At 39.6% G+C, this 25309-nt stretch overlaps 1 protein-coding gene and 1 pseudogene across 5 annotated transcripts in view; both read left to right on the forward strand.

The window, feature by feature from the left end:
• SH3GL3 (SH3 domain containing GRB2 like 3, endophilin A3) overlaps positions 1-25309 on the forward strand; it is a 135768-nt gene that overhangs the window by 64281 nt on the left and 46178 nt on the right. For 3 of the 5 annotated variants that reach the window (XM_049108512.1, XM_025437084.3, XM_035714389.2), the window contains exons 2-4: positions 12957-12997; positions 18115-18183; positions 24457-24529. In XM_049108512.1, the coding sequence (XP_048964469.1) occupies positions 18175-18183; positions 24457-24529 (82 nt within the window). In that variant the 5' untranslated portion in view covers positions 12957-12997; positions 18115-18174. The remainder of the gene's footprint in view (positions 1-12956; positions 12998-18114; positions 18184-24456; positions 24530-25309) is intronic. The other 2 variants (XM_025437082.2, XM_035714390.2) reach the window with 1 other exon arrangement.
• Positions 7995-8631, forward strand: LOC118354316 (protein Abitram-like; annotated as a pseudogene).

Genomic DNA, 25309 nt, shown 5'->3' on the forward strand with positions numbered 1-25309 from the left:
TTCCCTTCCCTTCTCTTCCTTTCCCTTCTCTTCCTTTCCTTTTCTTTCCATTTATTTATTTGAGAGAGAGAGAGAGAGAGAGAGAAGGACAAGCAGACTCCACTCTGAGTGCAGAGCCCGACATGGGGCTCGATCTTAAGACCCTGAGATCATGACCTGAGCTGAAATCTAGAGTTGGATGCTTAACGAACTGCACCACGCTGACACCCCAAAAAAGGATGCATGCTTTCAAGCAGGGAATGGCCAGGAGGGTCAGAATGCTGAAAGCCACGTGAGCTAAGAGCTGAGATTTATCTTGGGGATTTAGAAATTAGAAGGTCACTGGGGAGAACAAACAGTTTAATGGGATCCAGGTTATAGATTGTATCAATCAAGAATGAGTTTGGTTGCCAGTCATCACAGCCCCATACAGACCTGGGTTTCTTTGATTCACACAACACAGAGACCAGAGATGAGAGGCCTCCAGGGGCCTTCAGCAGCTTAGTGGTACCAAGGCTGCCTCTCTTATGGTCTCCACTGGCTGCACAGCCTCAAACACCATGGGTCCTGTGTCAGGCAGGAAGAAGGAGGAGAGACTATCACCTTCATACCAGAGATTCCCAGAATCCCCCACCCCAGTGCCTTTCCTCGGGTCCTGTGGGTCCTCGTGGGTCACACGATGAGCTCTTGTAGTGAGGAGCGCTGGGGGGGGACTGGCACTGGTGGCGTAGTGAGCCTTTGCCTGGGCTGGCCCTCTCACATGACCCCTGGTCCTCTCAGCAGGAGGGGAGAAGCTTGTCCTGATTCAGCATCTGGCAGAGTCCTGCTGCCCCCCCCCCCCAGGTTTGAGGAGTGAAGAGGAAAGTGGGGATGGTCTAAGTGAAGTCTCCTTAAGAATCTGTACTGAGAAGTAGGGGCCAGGGGAGGTAGCCAGAGGGGAACATGGGGAAATGGTGCAAGGCTCTGTGGTAGATAGAGTGTGAAAAGGTGAGTCCTGTCAGGGTCGATTTCATGAGAGGTTTCCACCACCTGGCCAGTGCCCAGTGATGTGGAAGGCAGGGGAAGGCTGTGCTTTTCTTTGGTAAAGTGGCTTCCAGAGTCTTCTCAGACAGATTGACTGTTGGAAGGAGGACATAAGAAGGTTGGGTGATCTAGAAATCTATTCCCTCAAAGCTGTCCATACTTAGCCTCCACGTGTCCCCAGTGTGAAGTCATGTAACACAGGGGTCAGCCTGGCGGTTAGATCTTGAAGCTCGAATCCACTGAAGGTCATAGCTGGAAGGGTGACTGGAGTCCCTTTTGTTCCCTTCCCTGGCTGGGGCTGACCTCCACGAGTCCCTTGCCATCTGGGAGGGTGTGTGCTCCTGTTTCTTTCTCCCAAGTGTCCTTCCCCAGAGCTGCGGGCCTCAGGATTTGGAGTCTGTGGTGGGAGGAGGGAATAGTGGGACAGGGAGTTTCTGCTTGTGCTTTGACTATGGTGATGGTTCTTGTTGGTTGCTGGCAGGTGATCAGAGCCGACTCCCTCGCAGGGGCCTCATTTGCTCCTAGGCCCCTCTGATTGGTATTGGCTTGACCTCTGCAATGAATGAAACTTTCTTTTACTGCTGGTGGCACTAACCTTCTTTTGGAAGATCCTCTTGGGAAGGGTTCCTTTAATACCGGGGACCCTACTTCTGGCCCTAGGGTTTGCTGGCTTTTGATCTGCCCTGAGTTTGCGGGTGCACTTACTTCCCACTGTCTTCATTGTGTCAGTGTAGGGCAAGGGATCTGAACCTCTGCTTCTGTCTATAAGTTCTTAAAATTCATAAACTAGTTGACCCAATATTGCAACTTACAGGGGCTCTGTGAAGACCAAGAAAAATCAACAAGAAAAAGCCACTTGACTTTATGAAGAAATTAATTTTTTCCCTAAGATAAAGAGTTTTCCTAAGATAAAGAGTTCTAAAAAGGAATGTCAGAAAAAGATCCTTTCTCAGACTTTTCTCAGCAACATTAAATGCCAGAAAGTAGAACTTGCAGTGTCTCCCAAGTACTGAGGAGGGAATAGATTGACATCCAAATGTTATATGTAGCTTGGTATCTAGAGAACACTCCACTTTATCTGTTGAATGAATCCCAGAATGCAAAGGTCTCTACTCTGGAGTGGTTGCAGATAAATAAGTATTACTTGTTACTTTTGTAAATAGAAGTGTGTGTGTGTGTGTGTGTGTGTGTGTGTGTGTATGTGTATCTAAACCTAGGAAAAAGGTGGGAAGAATTGTCCCGGACTTTTAACAGTGATTATATCCGGGAGTAGGGGCACCTTTGCTTCTTAATTCTTGTAAATCAGATTTTAATAAGATTTGATCATGTTTTACGTTTTGTATTTCTCATTATTTTTTCAATTTTATAAGATACCATCCACATAAAGAACAAGAGCTATCATTGGTCTAGGCCTGGTTATACAATTTTTAAAATTTGAAACAAGGGGTTCCTGCTTATTCATTAAAAAAAACCCACAGGTGTACCATTTGTGCTAGAGCTCTTTTTTAAAAAAAAAGATTTTTAATTTATTTATTCATGAGAGACACACACAGAGAGGCAGAGAACACAGGCAGACGGAGAAGCAGGCTCCAAGCAGGGAGCCCGATGTGGGACTCGATCCCGGGTCTCCAGGATCACGCCCTGGGCTGAAGGCCGCGCTAAACCGCTGAGCCACCCGGGCTGCCCTAGAACTCTTTTTAGGCTAATATTTATTGGTGAGCATTAGGAATATAATGTTCTCAGCATCAACTTCTACTTACTTCTGAAAGTGATGACATTTTCCTAGGATGGACAGGATTACTTGAGGAGAACGAAGTACATTTTTTCCAGCCAGACTGTTTCATGTGGTTCAAAACCTTTTCTGTCGTCTGATTTTATAACTCCTCTCAAGAGCTATTTTGACATTGTCCTTGTGAGGTCTTCACCTATGTGGGTCAATGAAAAGGACCATAACAGAACAAATCAAAGCAAAGGAAGAAAAGAAAAGACTACTTCCTCCCTGACTCCCAGTGGAACTCTGGGTTCCTATGCGGGCCTGTCTGTGGTCTGGACCCCATGCACAGGGTCCCAGAAAGAGAGTGACCTTGGTAATAGATTACATTCCCCAAAGACTCTGCCTTAACTATGCAGGGTTTTCTACAAAGAAAATCCTGAAGGACTACATTTTGCTCTGAAAGAGATCAAACACCATAACCACAGGCTAGAAATCAAACCTTGGAAAAGGTCAGACTTGTAGAAGAATCCTACGGCTAATGATCACTGGATAGAGCACATGTGGGCATACTTTTAAAGAAACAGAATGAAATTTATGAGAAAAAATGTCAATCTCCTCCATCAACCCTAATTGAAAATGGCCAAAGAAATAAAAAACCAGCATCAGTGCTGGAAACTAGAGAAGTCATCCACCCTTATGTCACCAACTTGGAGGAAGTTCTGCCTGATAGAGGGCAAAGTGTCTCCTTGGCCAAATCATAGATACCTCTCCTGAAAAAAGAGAAAAAGCTAGGGTATGAAGAAAGTAAGTAGAAGAGATTCTACTAGACTCAGAAGGTAGAATATTACCCTCAGTGATAGTCTCTACTTTCCAGGCATGGAGCCAAGAGGACTCACAGCCTCTGTACTTACCGGGAACACCTAACTACAGTTGGAACCCCTTTCCCCCTGGTGAGTCCAGGGGGATTCAGAAGCAGCTCCTATAGAAAGCTCAAAGTCAAGCCTGGCTTGAGGATAACAGGCCTTCCTGGTAGAGTGAGTGGGGTGCTCAGAAGGTGGGTGGTCCTGGACACACTTAACCAAGATGAGCCTGGGCCAAACTTCTTTTTACTTCCCATTTCTTGTTGGTTTTTGTTATAGATTCTGGAGCATGTTTCCTGGACTCTGACTTCCCAGTAAGCAATTCATAATTCAGCTTTTCTATTTTGTGCTCACCCTTTTTTTTTTAAATTGAGATTTCCCTCCCCTTCTGATTGCTCCTTTTTCATTGGAGGCATTTCTTGTTTTATGCATACAGTATCTTCACAAATGTGTCTGTGGGCATTAATGAGAAGCTTTAGAAGTTCTCCTGTACACCTTGATTACCTCTGTTTCCTTTGGGTCATTTTAAAGTTTCCTCTTTGACATTTTCCCTCATGTTCCTAGTTTTCCTTAAATTTCTGATTCTTGGCCACCAGTTGATAAGAGTGAAGGACTAGGTCTAACACTTGGATAATTGGCTTAGGTTTTGTCTATTTGTCTAACAGTCTTTTTATTTGTAAAAGGGCTGAGTTGGGTGGGTGTGGTGACCAGTGGGCTTCATACTAGGGTGAGGGCCACAGAACACCAGATGGGAAGGCTGGAAAGAAGGGTTTTTCTCTGGAAATGAGGACTTTTATTCTTGGGCAGGGCTGCCTATCCATGGTTCGCCTGGTATCTGTTGGGATGTTGGGATGGAAGGATCTCTAGTTTCTCTTCATACCCACGTTGGGGCCCTCTGATTAGAGTAGTCCCCTCCCTTTAGATCACAGGTACAGGACAAACACCCTGCCTGCCTGTTTTTCAGTGGTAGTATTAATGGCTGATGTTTAATGAGACTTAACAGTATCAGATGCTGTTCTAAATATTTCCCATACATTAACCATTATGAGGCAGTTACTATTATTATTTTATCTGTATTTTGCAGCTGAGGAATTGGAGGCACAGAGGGCTTCACTAATTTGCCTGGAGTTACCTCTAGTTGGCAGCAAGGCAGGGATTTGAACCAAGATGGCACAGGGATGGACCTAGAGGGGCTCCACTGACCCTTTGGCTTTCAATACAGTTCTTTTATCAAATCTCCTGATGATTTCCCAGGGGCTCACTCCATTCTTTTCATGTTTACTTCATTTAGACTTGGGATTTCTCTGTACAGTGGTCTACCCTCTCCCCATCTGCACTTTCACTTTCTGTGGTTTTGGTTACCCGTGGTTCGCTCTCCCTGATTTCAGTTACCTGCTATTTCAGTTATGCATGGTCAGCAGTGGTCCTGAAGCAAGTGGTCCTCCTTCTGGCATATGGTCAGAAAGTCAGTCATAGCTTAATGCTATGTGACCATGCATCCTTCACCTCACTTCATCTTCTTGTGTAGATGTTGTGTCATCTCACGTCATCACAAGAAGGGCAAGTACAGAGCAGTAAGGTATTTTGAGAGAGAGAGAAACCACATTCACCTATCTTATGACAGTATACTGTAATCCATTCTATTTTATTATTAGCTATTGTTTTTGCTGTGCCTAGTTTATAAATTGCATTTTATCATGTAAATGTATCATGTAAAGGAAAAAACATAGTATATGTAGGGTTTGGTACTATTCATGGTTTCAGCATCCCCTGGGGGTCTTGGAATGTACTCTTGTGGATGAGCAGATACTACTGCATGAACTTTGAGCTTGAGAGCAGTTTTCTATCATGTGTGGGTTTGTCTACTATTTGCTCAGCTCTCTGGTCCCATCTGCTGCCTATCTTCTAAGGATTTTTCACCATTTATGCTCTTCTGCTGGTACCTCTTTTGTCTCTCAGCCCTATTATGTGTGTGTCATATGCCTCTCTCTCTACATATGTTTACAAGTTAATTTGAAGGTATTTGGCACAGTGGAGGGGAAGATGTGTGTATTCTGGCCACCATTTTGATTCAATGTCTGTGGTACTTCCTATATGTATTTTATCTACTTACTTCCTCTTGGTGAGATTAATATCTTTATTTTGCTGCTATAATAATTAAACTTGAAGTAGCGTTTTGGGTGCAGAGGACATGATCACCATGTAGTAGCCTCTGGGGCTTTTTGTCTTTTGAATATAGATTATTAGATTCTATATGGTTTAGTCCTGATTCTACTGAACACACTTCCATATGTGGATAGTCAGACACGACTATCTATTTCTACTATTCGGAAAGAAGAGGAAGAAACAAGCCAGCATTGTTTGTTAAACTTCCTTAGGGACTGGTAAATCTCGATAAATATGATGTGTGCACATACTGAAAACATTGAATGCAGGGTTTGCAGGAGGGGGTGGCTAAATACTTTTTACTGAAATAAAACATATATATTTATAGGAAAGTGACAGGTCTTCTGTTATAACAAGGTAATCTGTTATGACAAAGTGAACACATTCACATAGCCAGTTCTAGATACAGAATATTACTAGCACCCCAGGAAGCTCTCTTTTACCATAACTTAAAGGTAACTACTATACTTCTATCACCATGGATTAGTTTTTCCTGTTTTTAAATTTTATGTGAATGGACTAGTACATGATGTTCCCTTTTATGTTTGAATTTTTTAATCAGAATCATACAGCATGAGCTTTTTCAGTGTTACATCTGATATCTACCCATGTGTTGCATGTGACAGGAGTACTTCTTCCTTTTTAATTGCAATACAGAATTGCATTATAGAAATAGCTTCAATCTATTTATTCACTGTTATTAATCGATATTTAGGTCATTACTAGTTTTTGGTTATTATGAGTAATGTTGCTTGTTCTGGTTATATATAAGGAATTTCTTCTGGGTCTTCACCTAGGAGTGGAATTATTGAGTCAGAGAGTTTGGTTTTTCATATGTTCAATGATATTAGATTTTGCCAGACTGTTTTCCCAAGTAATGGTACCAATGTAAACCCCATGAAGAGTGTAGGAGTGTTCCAGTTGCTCTATGAGCCCTTGGAGAAATTTGCATTATGGTTGTTATAAAATAATTTTAGCCACTCTGGTCATGATGAACTGTCATCTCATTGTGGTTTAATTTGTGTTTCCATGGTGATAATGAGATAAAAATATTTTTTAATGCTTATTGCCTATTTGGATATCCTTGTTTGTGAAGTTGCCTCCATAAGATTTTGCCATGTTAAAAAATATTTAGTATGCTACCTTCCTCTCAATGGCTTGTAGGGATTCTTCTTAATGTTTGAATGTGATTCTTTCTAATGTATTGAAAATATCTTTTTCTACTTTATGACTTGATTTTTCACTCTGCCTTATTTTTAATGAGGTCCAATATATCAGTCTTTTTAAAAAGATTTTATTTATTCATGATATATATATCTCACATATATATCTCATATATATGTATCTCATATATATATGTATATATGAGGGAGGGGGGCAGAGACACAGGCAGAGGGAGAAGCAGGCCCCATGCCGGGAGCCCGACGTGGGCCTCGATCCCGGAACTCCAGGATCGTGCCCTGGGCCAAAGGCAGGCGCCAAACCGCTGAGCCACCCAGGGATCCCCTCTTTTTCTTTATAGTATTGGGAAATTGTCCATCCCAAGGTAATGTTATCCTATAGAATCTTTAAACTTTTACCTTTATATTTATTTTAACATCAATGAGGAATTTTCTATTTTTGTTTTAAGTGGGCTCCAAGTGGGGTGGAGCTCCTCCAGGGTGGGGCTTGAACTCACAACCCTGAGATCAAGACCTGAGCTGAGATCAAGAGTAAGATGCTTAACTGACAGAGCCACCAAGGTGCCTCAAGAATTGTTTTTGATGTATGGTGTAAGATATGGGTCCTAAATTATTTTTAAGAGTGAAGTGATCCTGAAATGTAGGAGTTTGAGAACTGGTGATTTAGAGCTATAAATCCCTCTAAGAAACAGCTTTAGCTACATTCCACAAGCCTAAATATATTTCTGTATTTGGTATTACTCTCTTATAAGTATTTTTAATTTCCCTAGCAATTGCATATTTGATTCAGGTTATTTAGGTATATTGCTTAATTTTCTAATAATTTGGAACATTTTTGGGGTTTTGATTTCTGTATTAATTTCACTGTGGTCAGAGAACATACTCTGAATGATTTTAGTCTTTGAAATTGTTGGAGACGTACTTCATGGTTCAGTGCATGGTCTGTTTTGGTAAGTGCACCATGTCTACTTGAAAACCATTGTTATTGGGAGGAAGTGCTCCAGTCCCGTAGGGCGGGGGTAGTGGCACCCGTGGTCCTGGTTGCCAAGGCCACCAAGCCTGGGGCTGTGGATGCTGTGGCTCGTGGATCGTTACTTCACTGGCTGGTACAAAGCCGATGTCAAAGGCAAACCCTGTGAGGACCACTGTATACTACAGCGCTCCAACTGAATATGTGTCATCACATTGGCAGACTCTCATCCAGTTTTCAAAGTGGAAAAACAATTAAAAGCATCTCCTATCAAATCAGTACTAACTGTAGCCGACTTCAGAACAAGGTCTCTGGGAAATTTAAGCGAGGGGCAGTTTCTAATAGAGCTTGCACCTCTGTGTACGATTTACTGCTCAGATGGAGAAGAATATACCATATCTCGCTGTGTTAGAGGACGGCTGATGGAAATGAATGAAAACATTCTCCATAAGCCATCTATTCTTCAAGAGAAGCCGTCAACCGAAGGCTACATTGCAGTTGTATTGCCCAAATTTGAAGAAAGTAAAAGCATAACGGAAGGGTTACTGACACAGAAACAGTATGAAGCAGTCGTGGGGAAGCGCATTAATGCCCCAACAGCTCCATCATGAGGATTGTAATGGGGTAATGAGCAATGCGGCATGCTTATCCCTCCCTGGCCTGTGGCCTGAGCAGTCCGTGCACTAAAGAGCCACCTGCACATGTGAAGTGCTTCACACCCAGCCATCCGCAGAGAGACCTGACCTTAAAACTTAACCTAGTTTCCCTTCTTTATCTTATATAACGAGTCTTGGTTCTTGTTTTTGTCCTCAGCCTCCCAGATCTGCCCTGCCCATGTACTCACTCTGTTGTTTGCTTTTCTAACAACTGGCAAGCAGAGGATGTTTTTCTGATAAAAAATAAAGCACTTTGAGAAAAATTTGGACAAGACAGATCAGTGTCAAGTAGCAAAGTAAAAATAATTTAACCATTGTCCTATAACCCATTGGTAAATACTACATTTTGATGTGCTTTGATTTGAATGTTATGGCATGGTTATTGTTTTTGCCTCAACTTTCCTTCAGTTTGAAGTTGGAAAAAAATCAGGCTTTTTTAACCCATTTGGCTTCTGAATGACATTACAGAAAAGGCTGGTACAGCCTCTCCAGCCCTAGCTCTTCTCCCTTTAGGTAGTAGGGCAGGGGCAGGGCGTAGAGCATACCTCCTCCACTCCTTACACAGCGCGTAGCTCGGATGGCCTTCTCTAAAACAAAGTCAAATGTAACACTGGCTTCTTAAATAAGGGATACAGGAAAAGGCTTTGAAAACCACAAAGGGCTTTCCCAACATGGACGTATTCTAACGCAGTGTAAAGCTGCTTCTCATAGTCCGTACAGTATAGTCGCTCGGTCTCCCACTCTAGCTGTGGTGTAGCCAGCCAAGAAGTTATGAGAAGGTGCTGTAATCCAAAGGCACAGATGCCTTTGAATGGAACAAAAACTTTTACATCATCTAAACTAAAAACAGAACTGATTTATGCTTTAAAATTGTCTTAAGTTAGCATTTACACTGAATTTCAAATAAAAGGACTTAAAAAAAAAAAAACTATTGTTATTCTGTCCTGCTTGTTGTAGTGTTCTCCACACGTAAATTAGATTGTTCAAGTCAAGTCAATCTACTGATAGGTTTTTTTGGTCTGTTTTATTGGTTACTGAGAGAGATGTATTAAAAAATTGAGATATTTGAAAGCATTTTTATAAAATTTTCCTTTATATGTTTTGAGGCTCTGATATTAAATGCATACAGATTTAGGATTCTTATTTCTTGTTTTAAAAAGTTTTTATTTATTTATTGGAGAGAGAATGAGCAAGAGAGAAAGAATATGAGCTGAGGTAGAGGGCACAGAGCTCGGAGAAGGCTCGGAGAAGGAAACTCCCCACTGAGTTGGGAGCCTGACACAGGGCTGGATCCTGTGACTGCAGGGTCATGACCTGAGCTGAAGCCAGCCGCCTACCAGCTGAGCCACCCAGGTGCCCCTATGGTTCTTATTTCTTAATTTTGAATTATGAAAGGTTGAATTGACCTTTTATCATTTTTTAATGTCCTCGTTTATTCTAGCAATAATGGTTTTGGTCTAAAAGTATATTTTATGTGTTAGTATCCAGCTTCTCAAGATTTTTTGTTAATGTAGAAGTTAGTGTTTGTCCAATATCTTTTCTGTTTATTTTCCTATCATATTTAATGTGCATCTCTTATAGGCAGGAAATAGTATAGTTTAATATTTTATAATCTTGGCTAATGCTTTTTCTTTGGTTGAAATATTTAGTCCATGCACATATAAAGTAATTACTGATATTTTTGCATTTAAATCTGTTATTTTTTATTTGTTTCATTCTTGTTTATTTCTCTTTTTTTACTTTCTTTTGAATTAATCATTTTTATGATTCCATTTTCTTCTCCAGCATCTTGCTTGTTATAAATTTGTGATTACTTAAAAAGCAACCCTAGAGATTACAACATGCAATTTTATGTGGTGGAGTCTTTCTTAAATTAGTACTTTAAAACTTCCAAGCAATAAAAGACCCAGTAACAATTTATCTCTACCTCTTCAGTGGTGGCTTTTGTGCCATTTAGTTCATGTTTTAAAATTCTACATATATTTAAAACCTCACAAAGTATTGTTTTAAGCAGTCAATATTCACTTAGATTTAAGAGATGTTTTTTATTTGAAGAACTCCCTGCCATGCTGCTGCTGCTGCTTTCTCCTCCTCCTCCTTCTTCTTTTCAAATATTTTATTAATTTATTCATGAGACAGAGAGAGATAGACAGAGGGAGAAGCAGGCTTCCTGTGGGGAGCCCGATGCAGGACTTGATCCCAGGACCCTGGGATCATGCCTTGAGCTGAAGGCAGATGCTCAACCACTGAGCCACCAGGTGGCTCCTTTTATGCTTCTTTTGGTGTATGTCTGTCAATGAAAAATTCTCTCAATTCTTTTGTCTGAATATTTTTTAAATTTTGCCTTCCTTTATGAAGGGTCTCTTCACTGAGAATGGAATTTTAGGCTGGCAGATAATTTCTGTTAACACTTAAAAGATGTGATTTCATTGTCTTGTAGCTGTGTCATGATTTCTGCAGCATTGTCAGCTCACGATTTTTTTGTTGCTTTTTTGGTGTATTTTTTCTTTGATTTAAGTTTTTCTGTCTTTGGTCTTCAATGTGTTTCTTCATATTTATCCTGCTGAGAGTCACAGAACTTTAATTTGTAGTTTGATTTATTTTGACTATATTGAACAGTTCTTGGCCATACTCTTCAAATTGCTTCTTTTCAATTTCTCTGTCCTTTCATTGTAGAACTCTAAAATATACATATTTTAGGTGTTTTCACTATATCTCATATGTTTATAATGTCTTTTTTGTGTATATTTTTAATCTTCTTTCCCTTTATGTTTCGATTTAGATACTTTCCAGTACTTTATCTTCCAGTGCACATATTCTCTCTTTCTCAGTGTCTAATTTTTACTAAATCCAGCTGCTGAATTCTGAATTTGTTATTGCATTTTTCATTGACAATTTCCATTTTCTCTCTTTTAATGATTTCTAGTGGAATTTGCCTTTGTCATCTATTTTTTGAACATGGGTAATCATAATTATCTTGAAGATAATTTCTGATGTTAATTTGGGATTACATAGTAGAGTATCTTTTTAAAAATTTAGTTTCAGGGGCACCTGGCTGGCTCGGTTGGTAAAGCATGTGACTCTTATTTTTGGAGTTGTGAGTTCAAGCCCCATGTTGGGCATAGAGCTTACTTTAAAAAAGCAAATAAATCAAGTAAAATTTAGTTTCAGGGTTTTTTTTTTGTTCAGTCTCCTGGTATATCAGATGGTTTTTTTTTTTTAACAAATTATTATTTTAATGACAGATATTTGTAGTTCTGGGTGATGTTCTCTTCCTCCAGGGAGGATTCAGTTTTATTCTGACAAATAATGAGGGGAAAGGCAGTCCTGAACTCCAGTTTTATCTCTTGATCACTGTGATACTGCGGAAATCTCTGCTGAGATGTTTAGCCTTCTAGCAGCCTCTTCCTCCTGGTATCTTAACATTTTGTCTAGTGTATATGCAGCTTAGGAATTGTCAGAAGCCTCGAGAGGAAATTTCACATAACTTGTTATGTTCACTTCTTTATGTTCCTGGAATTTTGGCTCTTATGTGGTTGGTTGCCTTGGTTATGGTACACTCCAGTTTTCCTTTCCACAGTCCAGGGAAACTGCTGCAAGTTCTAGGCTGGTGTGTTCTACTCAGCCTTTATGTCCTATGTTGTAAAGCAGATATCTTTCCAAAGGGAAAAAGCAGCTGTAAACCGATGGCTCTTCTCAGTGCAATTTTGTTCTCTGTGATTTTGGCTGGTCAGATCCTGACTGCCTTGGTTGCATTTTGAAGCCTTCAGAAATTTAATTTTTAATTTTAATTTTGAAATAATTTTAGACTCAGAAAAGTTGCAAAACTAGTACAGAGAGCTCACTTATACCCTTTACTCATCTTCCCCTGATGTTAGCAACCTACAGATAACCTTAATTATTTATATTTATCATTGAGTATTGCCATATTTTCCAAGCTGATAATAGCAGAATATGACTGTTAATTGGTTAAAAATAAACAACAACAATAACAACAACAAAGGGAGCCAGTAGAGAGGGTGACATTTTTGGTGTGGGGCTTCTCCAAGTGTATGTCTCAGAAATCTCCTCTGAGACTTTTTTCCCTGTGTGAGACATCTTCCAATTGGGGAGAGGGGAAATGCTGCATCTTCTATGCATCCCCTTGAAAATCCACAATGCCATTTCCATTTTAAAGTCTCTGAAAAATGTTTCGGTAAAGAGATCTGCCAATTTTGGTTTATCCGAATGTTTCCAAACTTACATGGCCAAGGACCTGTTTTTTTGTTTTTTTGTTTTTGTTTTTGTTTTTTTTTTTTTTGCTTGTTTAGCCAGTGTTTTGTGGCACACTTATTAGGAAATACTGTTCTAGAGCACTTTCTAATTTATCCTGAGGTATCAATTTTGCTTTTTTGCATTTTCTCCTAGGTTCTGGCTTGCTTACTGTTTAATTTCTTGCTTCATTAAAGGTAAGAAGGTGGAGAAGCCAAGTTTTCTTTGAAAACAGATATTTGCTCAAGAAGAAGGCCAAGGCTGTGTTAACATTTACCACTAAGACCCCAGACACATCTAGCTGAAAAGCCAAATGCAAACCTTTGTTTCCCAAATAAACTTCTTTTACATGACTGCTCTGTTGTAGTCTTTGAAAATGCTTTTTGTTTTCCTATTGCTGATGCAATTGGAGAGGAGATGGCAGATAGGCTTCTGTCCCTGACTGCAGGGCCCAGGCAGCTTCAGATATGCCTCCTTTACAGCAGGATCTTTCTCCCTGGGTCAAGATTACATGAGCCACGCTGACTTGGCTACATGTTTGTGTTTCAGATTTGCAGCTTCTGTCTGGCATGCGCAGGTCAGAAACGATGTTGGTGACAGGGAAGATGAATAAGTGAGGACAGCTTGCATTTTTAAAGTTGAAGAAGGTGGTTGGCAGAGTTTTAGAGTGAAATTTTGACCCTCTTCCCCAGTCTGCTTCTTCATGTGTGTTCATCTCCTAGTGGATCCTCCCTGTCCATCCTCAGGCACCTGTCTGGTGCCTTCTCCTTGGGCCACTTGGGTGATCTTCCTGGATGAACCCAGATCTGATCATACCACTCACCTGTTTGAAAGTCTCCACTGCCCACAGGATTAAGTGCAGCCTTGGGATCTGGCCCCTGCCTGGATGCTTGTATATTCATTTCCATTTGTGGTCAGTCTTTCATATCAGTTACCCTTACTGATCACTGTGCTGTTTCCTGAATGCCCTCATATCTTTTAAAATAAGGTATGGCTGAGGTTATGCTGTTCTCTCTGCCAGAAATGCCACTCTTCTCTGGTCATCTTGTTATACTCCACATATCCTTCTAGGCTCTGTTCTGGAGCGTTCTTGGCACTTACTCATCCATATAAGTTGCTTCCTTCCATCTAGGTTTTTTTTTTTTTAAGATTTATTCACGAGAGACACAGAGAGAGGCAGAGACACAGGCAGAGAGACAAACAGGCTTCTTGAGGGGAGTCTGATGTGAGACTCAATGCCAGGATCTCAGGATCATGCCCTGAGCCAAAGGCAGATGCTCAACCACTGAGTCACCCAGGTGTCCCTAGAATTTAAATTTCTGTGCTTAATTTTTATTGGGGAGCATGTTTTTGTTACTCTTAACCCATCTTTGTTGCTCATTTCTTTCTAGTGGTTGTAAATGCTTCCACCTGGCTTCCCAAGGCCCCAGTGCTGCAGGGTAGTTTCTCTTCTCCAGTGACATTGGTGATATCTTGACCTAGCCAGAGAGCTGGGCCTGTGGATTGCCAAAGGTGCTGAACTCAGACAGTGGTTTGCATATAAATGTGTCGTGCCCCCCCCACTTCCTTTCCACACCCCCCCCCCCCCCCCCCCCCGGAATTAAGCAAAGCCTGATTCTAGGCTCTTGTCTCATGGGGAGCTTGTAGATACCTAAAAAGGAACCAGGTTCCTGTCTACCCAACAGGAACCAGGGCCTGTAGCAGACAAGACACCAATATAACTGAGGCTTTAACCCTGCCCATTGTGTTGTTTTTCTGTGCCTTTTCTGGTCCATAAAAAAGTTCATTCTGTTATTAAAGCCTTGCTTGTCTCTATGGTTCCTTTTTTTTATATATTTAATCTATCATCATTATGTATTCAGAGCATAGGGATGTATCAGAGTTGAATTTATCCAATTAACTTCACCAGAAGAAGCTTGAGTATTTATATTTAGCTTCCCACACTTAGAAGAAATAGAACTGCAGTTTCTGTAACTCTTGAATAAGGTCAGGAGCCCTTAGGGATCATGCCTGTCTTTTTTGTCTTTATGTCCATGTACCAATTGTAGTGCCTTACACATAGATGCTCAACTGTATTCTTTGATGAAGTATCAACTATCATTGTGTCGTCTAAGGAACTGATACCAAATGTATATTTATACTTACTTTCTCAGAACGACTGAACATCACTGGGAAATTCAGAAAAAGCAGAAGAATGATCATGATTCTTACCTGCGACTCATGTTGAAAACCATCCTATATTGTCTCTTTCCAAACAAGAAAGGAATATTAACCTCACTAGTTTTTGTTCTTAAAAGTGGGATCACTCCTTCATGTATTAGACTCTCTGCTTTTTGGAAATAGAACAGGTATAACCTGAACCAATAAGAATGGATTCAGATTAAGGAAGTTCCAGGTCTGCCTCTCAGTACAAATGAGATTTTCAAGTGGATATTTTAAAACAGGGATCTATGCATGGGCTCCTGCAGGGAGGGGAGGTCATAGTCACCCTCGGAAATTATAGGCACCTGTACCAATCAGTATTTTGCTGTATAACAAAACACCTCAAAACACAGTGTGACTCAAAAGCAAAAGCTATTCACAATTTTGTGGGTTTGTAATTTGGCCCGGGCTCACTGGGTAGGTCTGCTGGTTGGCTGATCTCAGCTGGGCTTGAGCTTACTCGTCTGTTAGTAGTCAGCTGCCAAGTGAGCCGGAGGTTTCGTGCTCTGAGAGGACTCTGCTTGCAAGACTTGTCTCTGCCCTGAGTGGGCTTTCATTCTGCATCATGCTAGCTCAGGCTTATTCATGTGGAGATGGTTACAGTGGGCGTCAGAGGGTGAGCAGGAGTATGTACACAGCCATTATGGCTATGATGTACCGATAAGGCTTGAACTCAGTACTCCTGCAGGGTTGCTTACTTTCTGTTCTATTGACAAAAGCTAGTCACCAGGTAGAGAAATCGACTGCACTTCTTAGCAGGAGAGCGACAAGGTATTGTGGCCGTTTTTGCAATCTGCCATGCAACAAAATGAGTGTTTTACCTGGGAAGTAGTTGCGTAACTTTCATTAGAGTCTCAGAATATCACCTTCAAAGTTAACTAATATTTTAAAAGATTTCAGTACTGAACAAAAAGATGTTTGGGGGATCTAAATGATGGATGCTTCCATGTAAACACTGCTTGAGGGGGTGGCACTGGAATTCTGGATTATTTTTGTGGAAGGTTAGACTTGGTATCCAGGCATTAAGATAGTGCCCTCTACATCTATACTGAGCCTGAAAAATAAAAACTGTCATCCAATGTATCACGTAGCTTTTGTTGAGTAACAAAGCACTCTGATGGGGATCCCTGGGTGGCGCAGTGGTTTGGCGCTTGCCTTTGGCCCAGGGCGCGATCCTGGAGACCCGGGATCGAATCCCACGTCGGGCTCCCGGTGCATGGAGCCTGCTTCTCCCTCTGCCTGTGTCTCTGCCTCTCTCTCTCTCTGTGTGACTATCATAAATAAATAAATAAATAAAAAATTAAAAAAAAAAAACAACAACAAAGCACTCTGATGTGGAGTGTAAAACAACCACCATTTGTTCAACTCCTGTTTCCATGGGTGAGCTGAGGAGGCTCGCCTCAGCTGGGCTTTCCTATGTGTCTGCTGCAGTCAGCTGCAGGTCAACCGGGGGCTCTGATTCTGCAGATTGACTGGTTGTCCTGAGGGGTGTTTGGGCCATTTTGTTTCTCACCACCCAGCAAATTAGCCCAGGCCTATTCACATGATGGCAACAGGATTTAAAGAGAGTGATTGGAAGCATACAACATCTGCTAAGGCCTGCACTTCAGTCTGTGGTTCAAAACAAGTATCAAGTCCAGCCTGGATTCACAAGGGGATAGGTAGACTCCAACTCTGGCCAGGAGGAACTGCAAAGACATAGCTAAAGAGAAGATAAAAAATCATGGCCATTTTATAATCTTCCCCTATGTACTCTGTCCTAGTAATTCCTTCTCACACCTCGATTTTAAGTTACGTCCGTACACCTACATTCCTCTTATTAAATAGTAATACTGTATTTGCATTGGCAGTGTAAATAGTAGCAGAAAGTCACACTTACATGTAAAAGAACCTGTGATCCTTTTACCATTAATTGGTGGTAACCCTCCCTCTTTACTACTGATTTTTAAATTCATATAAATATTTTAAAGCTATAAACAAATTGTGTTAATGTGCTTGACTAAGGAAAGTGATTTAACTTATTTTCTTTCAATCCTCCCTGTTCTCTAAAGCAACCCACACTAGAGCCAGAGTCGCTTTGCTAAAAGGTTTCTTCAACTACATTGCTTGATAAAGAACCTTTAGGGACTTCACAGTCATACCTCTTCACTTGGCATATGAGAATTTGTGTGATCTGGCTTCTCTAAGTTTTGGCTTTTATTTTCCTCCATTCTTGTTTGATCACTATTCATTATAGTCAAACCAAGTTTCTTACTGTTTCTCAAACAGATTTACCCTCTACCAGTGATTCTTAACCATTCAAAGGCATTTTTGGTTGTCACCGTGTGGGTATGTGTGCGCCACTGGCATTTAGTGAGTAGAGGCCAGGGATGATGTTAAAGATCCTGTAATGCACAGGACAGGCTCCTGCGACAGAGAATTATCTGGTCTAAATACCAGAGTGGCAAGGTGGTAAAACCCCGTCCTACACATTGCTGTCTCTGGGTATTTTTCCGCACTGCCTCATGCTGTGAAGCTCCTTCCATGCTGCCTGGTGAAATGTCCTTTATCCTTAAATGGGCAGCTCAAATGCCAAGCCTTGTAGGAAACAGGTCCTGGATGTCTCCCCTCTTCCGCTTGTGGGCTCTCAGGATCCTACGAATCACTAAAATGCCTATTACTTGGCATGTTTACAATAATTTGCATCCAGCACTATTTTGTTCATATTTTTCCTCCCTTGTATTTTAGTTGAGTGTGCATGTATTTACTCTTCTGCTGAACTCTAGATTCCTGGATGATAAGGATCTTATTTATCTGTGTTTCTACTAGAGCACCTACCATGTACTTTACATACAGTAGGTGCATAATTATCTATTGAGTGAGTGAGAAAATACATATTTTCATGTCCTTTGATACAGTTACCTGTTCCAATTTTCTTAAAGGGTTTAGTAAAAAAAAAAAAAAAAAAGAAAAGAAAAGAAAAGAAAAAAGAAGAAAGAAGAAGAAAAGAAAAAAAGATGCAACAAGCTGAACATGAGTTGTCTTTTTTTTTTTTTTGGTTTTGTTTGTAATGGGTTGAGTTAAAGTATGATAAATTATTGTACAATGCAATTACTTGTGTTTATTTTCACAGCTATTTAGCGAAAAAATAAGTGGTGTTGAAGGAACGAAACTAGATGACGAATTTCTTGACATGGAAAGGGTAAGAGAGCATGTTATTGTCATTTGTATTACAAATTTGATTTTCATTGTGATATGAGATGTAGTGATAACGTAAAGGACATTAGAGTGAGACTCTGGGATGTAGTAAATGCCCCCTAACACAGACATGGGATATGGCTGTTTGGTTCCCTCTAGTGGACAAAGGTCAGAATGCTCCAAAGATGGTCAATCTTGGCAGTTATTCCAAGGAAAAGACCAAAGTAGGGACCTCTGGGTGGCTCAGTGGTTGAGCACCTACCTTGGGCTCAGGGAATGATCCTAGGGTCCTGAGATGGATCCTGCATCGGGTTCCCCGCAGGGAGCCTCCTTCTTCCTCTGCCTATTCCTCTGCCCTTCTCTCTGTGTCTCGTGAATAAATAAATAAATGCTTAAAAAAAATACCAAAGTAATTGTGATGATTTATCCTGGAAAATCAAAATGTATTTCTGGGATGAGACATTTCAAATACATAGAGATTCCTTCACGGTGCAGAGGACTCTGACTCTGTTCCCACATGTTGTAGAAGCTGAGTGACAAGTGACGTTTATCTGGGTTCTGCTACTAGAACCAGCACTGTGAACTTGAATACGTCTTTCATCTTTCCTGACTGGTGACACAAGTTTTATATGTGTGCCCTGACTACCTCACATGGATGCTGGGATAATTATGCAAAAAAATTAACGTGTATGAAAGTATTTAGAAAAATACGATGATCTTGTTATAGAAATGAATGTAATATGCTCTGAAGGAAGAGTAGAAATTCCGTCCCTTAATGATGATGAAGTTCTGTCCCTGATGATGTTTCCTCATCAGCTGTATGAGATAGCCAAAGTAGAGGTAGAACTGGGACTGCTAGTAGTTACCAGCTTCCTCAGTTTCCTTCCCCATGGTCCTGGGCCCTTTAAACATAGGCTTGTTTTAATAACTAGACTCCCCAGATGAAAGAGGGCAGAAAGAAAGCAAAGAATCTAGCCTCAAATGTTGCATCAAGAATACAATATACAGCAGGTTGTAGAGCTATCATCAGATGCAGGGGAAGAAGTCCAATCCCAGGCTGTGGCTTGGAGGGTTCCTATCCTCAGGATATCCTGGCCCTGGCCAGACTTCCCTGCAGGGAGCTCCTTATTTTCAGGATGAGCATTATTAAGTTTCTAGAAGTGTTAATGCTTTGAGAAGAAAAGCTCATTTTGTTTTGCTTTTGAAAAAACTTATTTCTGAAAATTGAAAAACATAGAAATATTTTAACATCATTGGCATACCTGGAATTACTTTTTAAAATCCCTTGGTATATAAAGATATCATGTGTGACTCTATTACTAACAATGATTCAGCTCAAATGTTAAATTTAAAAGCACATTTCAGCAATTTTAGTTTCAACTGATGGACTGAGATCCCTCTTGTTTACTTCTTTCTCTCCCTAAAACCCCAATGAATGACAGAAGAAATATAAAAATAAAATCTAGTTTTTTTTCTTACAGTAGTGAAAAGCATGGAAATATCTAATATGTGACCAGAGGTTTTAAGGACTTTTCTGGAAGAGAGTAGACAGTATCAGACCCACCTAAAACACGGCACAGAAATGACAAAGGAATGGAGTTATTCCATGGCAAATCCTAAAGTTAATGGAGTTATTCCATGGCAAATCTTAGTCCTAGTGGAGGACCAAGAGAAATGCCGAAGTAAAATTTGATGCAAAAAAATCAACAACCATCAAATGGAAAAAGTTATAAAAAAGAGGGCACCTGGGTGTCTCAGATCATGATTTCAGAGTTCTGGGATTGGGCCCCTTGTTCAGGCTCTGCGCTCAGCCAGCAGTCTGCCTGAGGATTCTCTCTCTCCTTTACTCTCTTGCCCCCACCCCTGTTTAATGCTCTCTGTCTCTCTCTTTCTAAAATAAATAAATCTTTAAAAAAACTATTTAAAAAGATGCAGTCGTGCAATCTATCAGAAAATTGTAATAGTTATGAACCATTATGCACCACATAACATGGCGTCTAAATACATAAGGTAAAGGTTGTCAGAAATACTTGAAAAGTTGACAAAGAGTAGAATATTTCACAGACCTCTCATTAAATAACAGGTTCAATTGACAAGATTGGCTCATAGATGATTAGTATAAAATACGATTACTAGATTTGATTATAAATAGATGCAGGGTAGCCCTGGTGGTGCAGCGGTTTAGCGCCGCCTGTAGCCCGGGGTGTGATCCTGGAGACCCGGGATCGAGTCCCACATCGGGCTTCCTGCATGGAGCCTGCTTCTCCCTCTGCCTGTGTCTCTGCCTCTCTTTCACTCTCTCTGAATAAATAAATAAATAAATCTTTAAAAAAAAGTAAATAGATGCAGATATCTGCATTCCGCAAATTGAAAATCTGTATTCTTTTTAAATACTTTTAGAACGATTGAAATAATTATATACTAGGCTCCAGAAAAAAAAAAAACAACAAAAAATTTCCCAGTGTAAAATATAGAATACAAGGATTGCAAGGAAGGCACAGTTTCCCAATTCTGGATGTTTGGAAATTTAAAAATGCATAAAAATTATTCTTAGCTTGAAGAGGAAAAGAAAGTAAAATCAAAGGTCATTTAGTTATGAGAAACAGAATTCTATATATCAGAACCCATGGTATATGGCTACATTTTAAATATACTTCATAGAAAACAAATGAAGAAAATGAATAAATCATTTAAGTCAAGAAGCTAGGAAAGTAACAGCAAATTAAGTCACTCTACGTGAAATGAAATCAATACAGATAAATGAGAGATTAATAAAATAGGAAACAATAACAAAAAAGGTAGAATCAATAAATAAACCCAAGAACTATTTTTTGTTTTCAAATAGCCACCTCTGAATGTGGCTGAATGTGACCAAGACAGAGAGAAGGGTAATAAACATAAATGAATCACATAAGGAGTAAGATGGATATAGTGTTAGGTATGGATTCTTTTTTTGGGGGGGGTTTATAATTTCTTTTCTAAAATAATAATTAAAAAATAGAATACTCTTAACAGCCATCAGAAACCAGGGCTGCTAGCAGCTCTCTGGCTTAGGCTGAGGGCTGGAAGAATTAGTGGCACAAGCTTTGGGGCACTGCAGAGGTAGGGTGCCAATATTTGAAGGAAATTCCAGATTTAATCAATGGACAAAGATGCCTTCATACCAGGTAGACTTTACAAAAATAATTTTTACCTCTGGAATTTACCGTGTTTGTCCTGATGGTTTGCAGCAAACATTGCAGAGCATTTTGTTAACCTGAACATCGCCACCCCACCCCCCACCCCTGCCCACAATATCCCCAGCTACTCCCGGAGGAAGGTTTTGTTTTATTTTTTTGTTTTTAAACTACATGGGTTATTTTTTCAGTGTTCATCTTGATTGCCTATATTTGCCAGGGTGGTTAGTGGGCCTCTTCTTCATTTTGTAGAGGGTGATTCACAGTTGTGATGGCTGGGCTGTCCTGGAAGCTGCTCCAGGTTGTGCACATCAGGCATGTGGGTTTTTTGGCCATTTGTTTCTTGGCTTTTTTCCTCCCAAAGATAGAGAAGGATCTAAAGTAGAAAGCAATCCTGCCACAGCTCTCATGGGTCACCCTTCAGAGATGACGCCTAGCTCCCTGGTGCTTTTTCATGTCTAAAGAGGGTTGGATATATGGAAATGGACACTCTACACTGTGTTTTAATTAATATGAAACTTAGGAGAGTTGAGAAATCTAAAACTTAGTTTTTCTTAAGCTTAAACTGAACATATGAATCTTAATTATTAATTTAGTAATTTCAGCATAAAAATCAATCTCAGCTAATCTTAATTTTAGGTTCCCTTAAGTCATAAATTTAACAGATTAAATCCCTAAATATTTATCTCCAGTTATATAATTCAGCAGATTCCTCTAGACATTTCAAATATCTAGGGTCACAAATGCAACGCGTGGAATCTGCTCCTATGTCACATCCAATTTAAAACAGAGTTTTCCTAAGTACTTAAGTTTCTTGAAACTCTAATAAAACATAAACATTTAGGTGATCGTATTCTCTTAAACATTTCAACGATCTTCATAAACAGTTGAACATACCAAAGAGAGTTCAAAGCTTACAAAACCTGTTAGAAGGCCATATGCACTTACGCACACATGCCTCACACACACAACTGACACGTGTGCATCAGTAATACAGGTGTGATTCATATCTTTATCATTAACGTACGGTCCTTTTAAACCTTCCCGGGGCCCTGAATTTAGGCAATCAGCTAATGGGAACAAATACAGTTTCAGGCTAGTTGAGCTAGCTTGGTTGAAAGCTTCTGATCCTGACCAGATGATAGTTTTTTCAATTATGAAATTGAATTTCTTGTATTACAAATCACTCTACAACTTGCTTTCTTTCCCTGACAATGCACTATGGGCATCTTCCTAGTATATGTGGGAAGTATATTTTTTTGTCTTGTGATTAAAGGGTATTCCTTTATTTGGATGTTTTACCATGTATCCAGTCAATTTCTTATCACTTATAATTCAAGTTAGTTTCAATTTTTAATACGACATAAAATGGTCTAACATCCTTTTATATCACTGCACTTTGCTGGTGTGTTTCCAGATGATAAATTCTTGGAAGTCTGAGAGCTGGTACACTAATATGCTCATTAGTAGGTCCTTTACCTTGATCTCCAGAAGTTGTATCTGTTTTGCACTCCATGTGTGAAAGGGTCCATTCCTCCACGCTTGTATAATAGCTAATATTGGGTCAAATCAATTAAAACATTTTTTTTTTTTGTCAATCTGATGAGTTGACACTCCTTTTTAATTTAGAATTTTTCTGAATATTTTGTCAAATGTTTGAACTTGTATTTTTTCCCATTTGTGGATTGCCAGTTTACGATCTTGTCCCTTCTAGTTGGGTTGGGTTTTTTTTTTTTTTTTTTTTTAAATGGAAGTTCTGTGTGTTTGGGATACTAAGCACATGTCTCTGTATAGTTTTATTTTTCTTTCATTTTGTCATTTTTATCAAACTTCATGTACTGTGTCTTTTCACTGTTCAGTCTTTAATTTTATAGAGTCAGAATTTTGTTTTTTTCACTTATGACATTTAGATTTTGGATCATGCTTAGAAGATTCTCCCCATCCTCATATTTCAAAAGATGCTCCTGTAAAATTAAGTACTTTTACAGTTTGTTTTTAGGTCTATATGTGTAATCCAGTTTGTAGTGTGAGGCATGAACCTAACTTTATTATGAATTTGCCAAGTTGTAACAAAAAAATTGAGATTTGAATTAATTTTACATGTTCATTTAGGGGGAGGATTTATTTCTTTGTATAATTAAACTTTCCCATTTAGGAATATAGCTTCTCAGATAGATATTGTACATTTCTCATTGTATTTATTCCTTATGGTCACATATTTTTAAATTGCTCTAATGACTGGGATCTCTTTTTCCTTTATATTTTCTTTCAGGGTATTGATGGTATGAAATAAAGGTATTGAGAGAAATATGCATAATTTAACTTTATTGTATATTCAGTGTCTGGCTAACCAGCAACCAGTGTCTGGGAATTTTTTTTTTTTTTTAATTCTATTTATTCATGAGACACACACAGAGAGAGGCAGGGACATAGGCAGAGAAAGAAGGAGGGTCCCTGCGGGGAGCCCAATGCAGGACTCAATCCCAGGACCCTGGGATCACGACCTGAGCTGAAGGCAGACTCTTAACTGCTGAGCTGCCCAGGTGCCCCTCTAGAACCGATTTTACAGAAGGAAGGAGTCAGTCGTAACATGGCAGGGAAGCCTCTGATATTAACTTCTGCCCACAGAAGGGTTTATGTTAGTGATGTGCTAGTGAGAATGATTCTTCCATAATTGATTTACTGTGGTAGTTTCTGATGTGAATCATTATTAGGGTGTCCGTATGTAAGTATAGACATCAAGTTCACCCAGCAGATGAGGAAAGTATGGCTCAGACATGCTTTGAGAGAACTTCAAGTATATCTAGTGGAGTAATCTAGTGGAGCATAATGACTTGTCCGAGTTTTCTAAATATTACACGAATAGTCACTTTAATGTTAGAAAAAGAAATGAATGTTCCCCATCATCACGGGGAGGAAGAGCTGTCCCAAAATCAAAGTGAGAAAATATTGCTCCTCCCTCAAAAAGCTGAAATTCATTTAGGTTAAAATCATCATAATAATGTGTTATAAATATTAAATTAATCCCTATTGCTTTTGTGTTTTACTATAAGCTCCTTGTTTGTTATTTATCAACATTTTCATGTGTTTTTCTTTTAAAGAAAATAGATATTACCAATAAAGCTGTTGCAGAAATTCTTTCGAAAGCCACAGAATATCTTCAGCCAAATCCAGGTAAAGTTAGAAAATGTCTTGAAATATTCTGTTGTTCATTCACTGGCCCAGACCAATAACCCATGTGTCCTTGGCATATGGCTGGCATAATTTAGAAACAATGTCTTCTGTTTCTAAATAATGAAATTCAGCTTCTTAAAGTCAAGCTTCCAGTGACCGGAGGTAGTTTCAGTGAATTCCAGCCAATAAGAAGCAGAGCAGACACTTCTGTGAACTCTGGTCACATCATTTGGATGAGGCTTCGTCTTAGTTTCAAGGTACTGCTACTAAGCAAAGACATTTTTTAGGGGATGCTTAGAAAGCCACTTTTCTTATTGAGGCACCTCCTCTTTTAGGAAAAATTTCTGTCATCCTGCTCTAAAGGTGTATATTAACTTGAAATTGATATAACGGAAGGATTTTAATTCCAAGGTCATGAAGCAATATCCCTTGATGAGTTTTTCCTGAGTTATGAATTACAGAAATGAATAGGGGACAGGGCATCCAAGCCTTGAATTCTGTGAATATCCAAAACTGCCTTTCCTTTTGAGGAATTTATTATTTACATGTAGAGACCTGTGATTCCCTTGGCTTTGGGAATCCGCACAGACCCAACCATCTGTAAATCTAGACAGTAAAAATTTTAAAACATTAATTTTATAAGAATCATGTCCAAGGAGGTTGGTGGGTATAAAAGTCTTTAGAATTGCGTGGATGATTACAATTTTAAAAACTATAATAAATACCTCTCTTGGCTGGCCGCCTCAGTGATTGAGATGAACCACATGAGTTCCTTTTCCT

This window comes from Canis lupus, chromosome 3 (genome assembly GCF_003254725.2).
Source record: "Canis lupus dingo isolate Sandy chromosome 3, ASM325472v2, whole genome shotgun sequence".
Classification (NCBI taxonomy): Eukaryota; Metazoa; Chordata; class Mammalia; order Carnivora; family Canidae; genus Canis; species Canis lupus.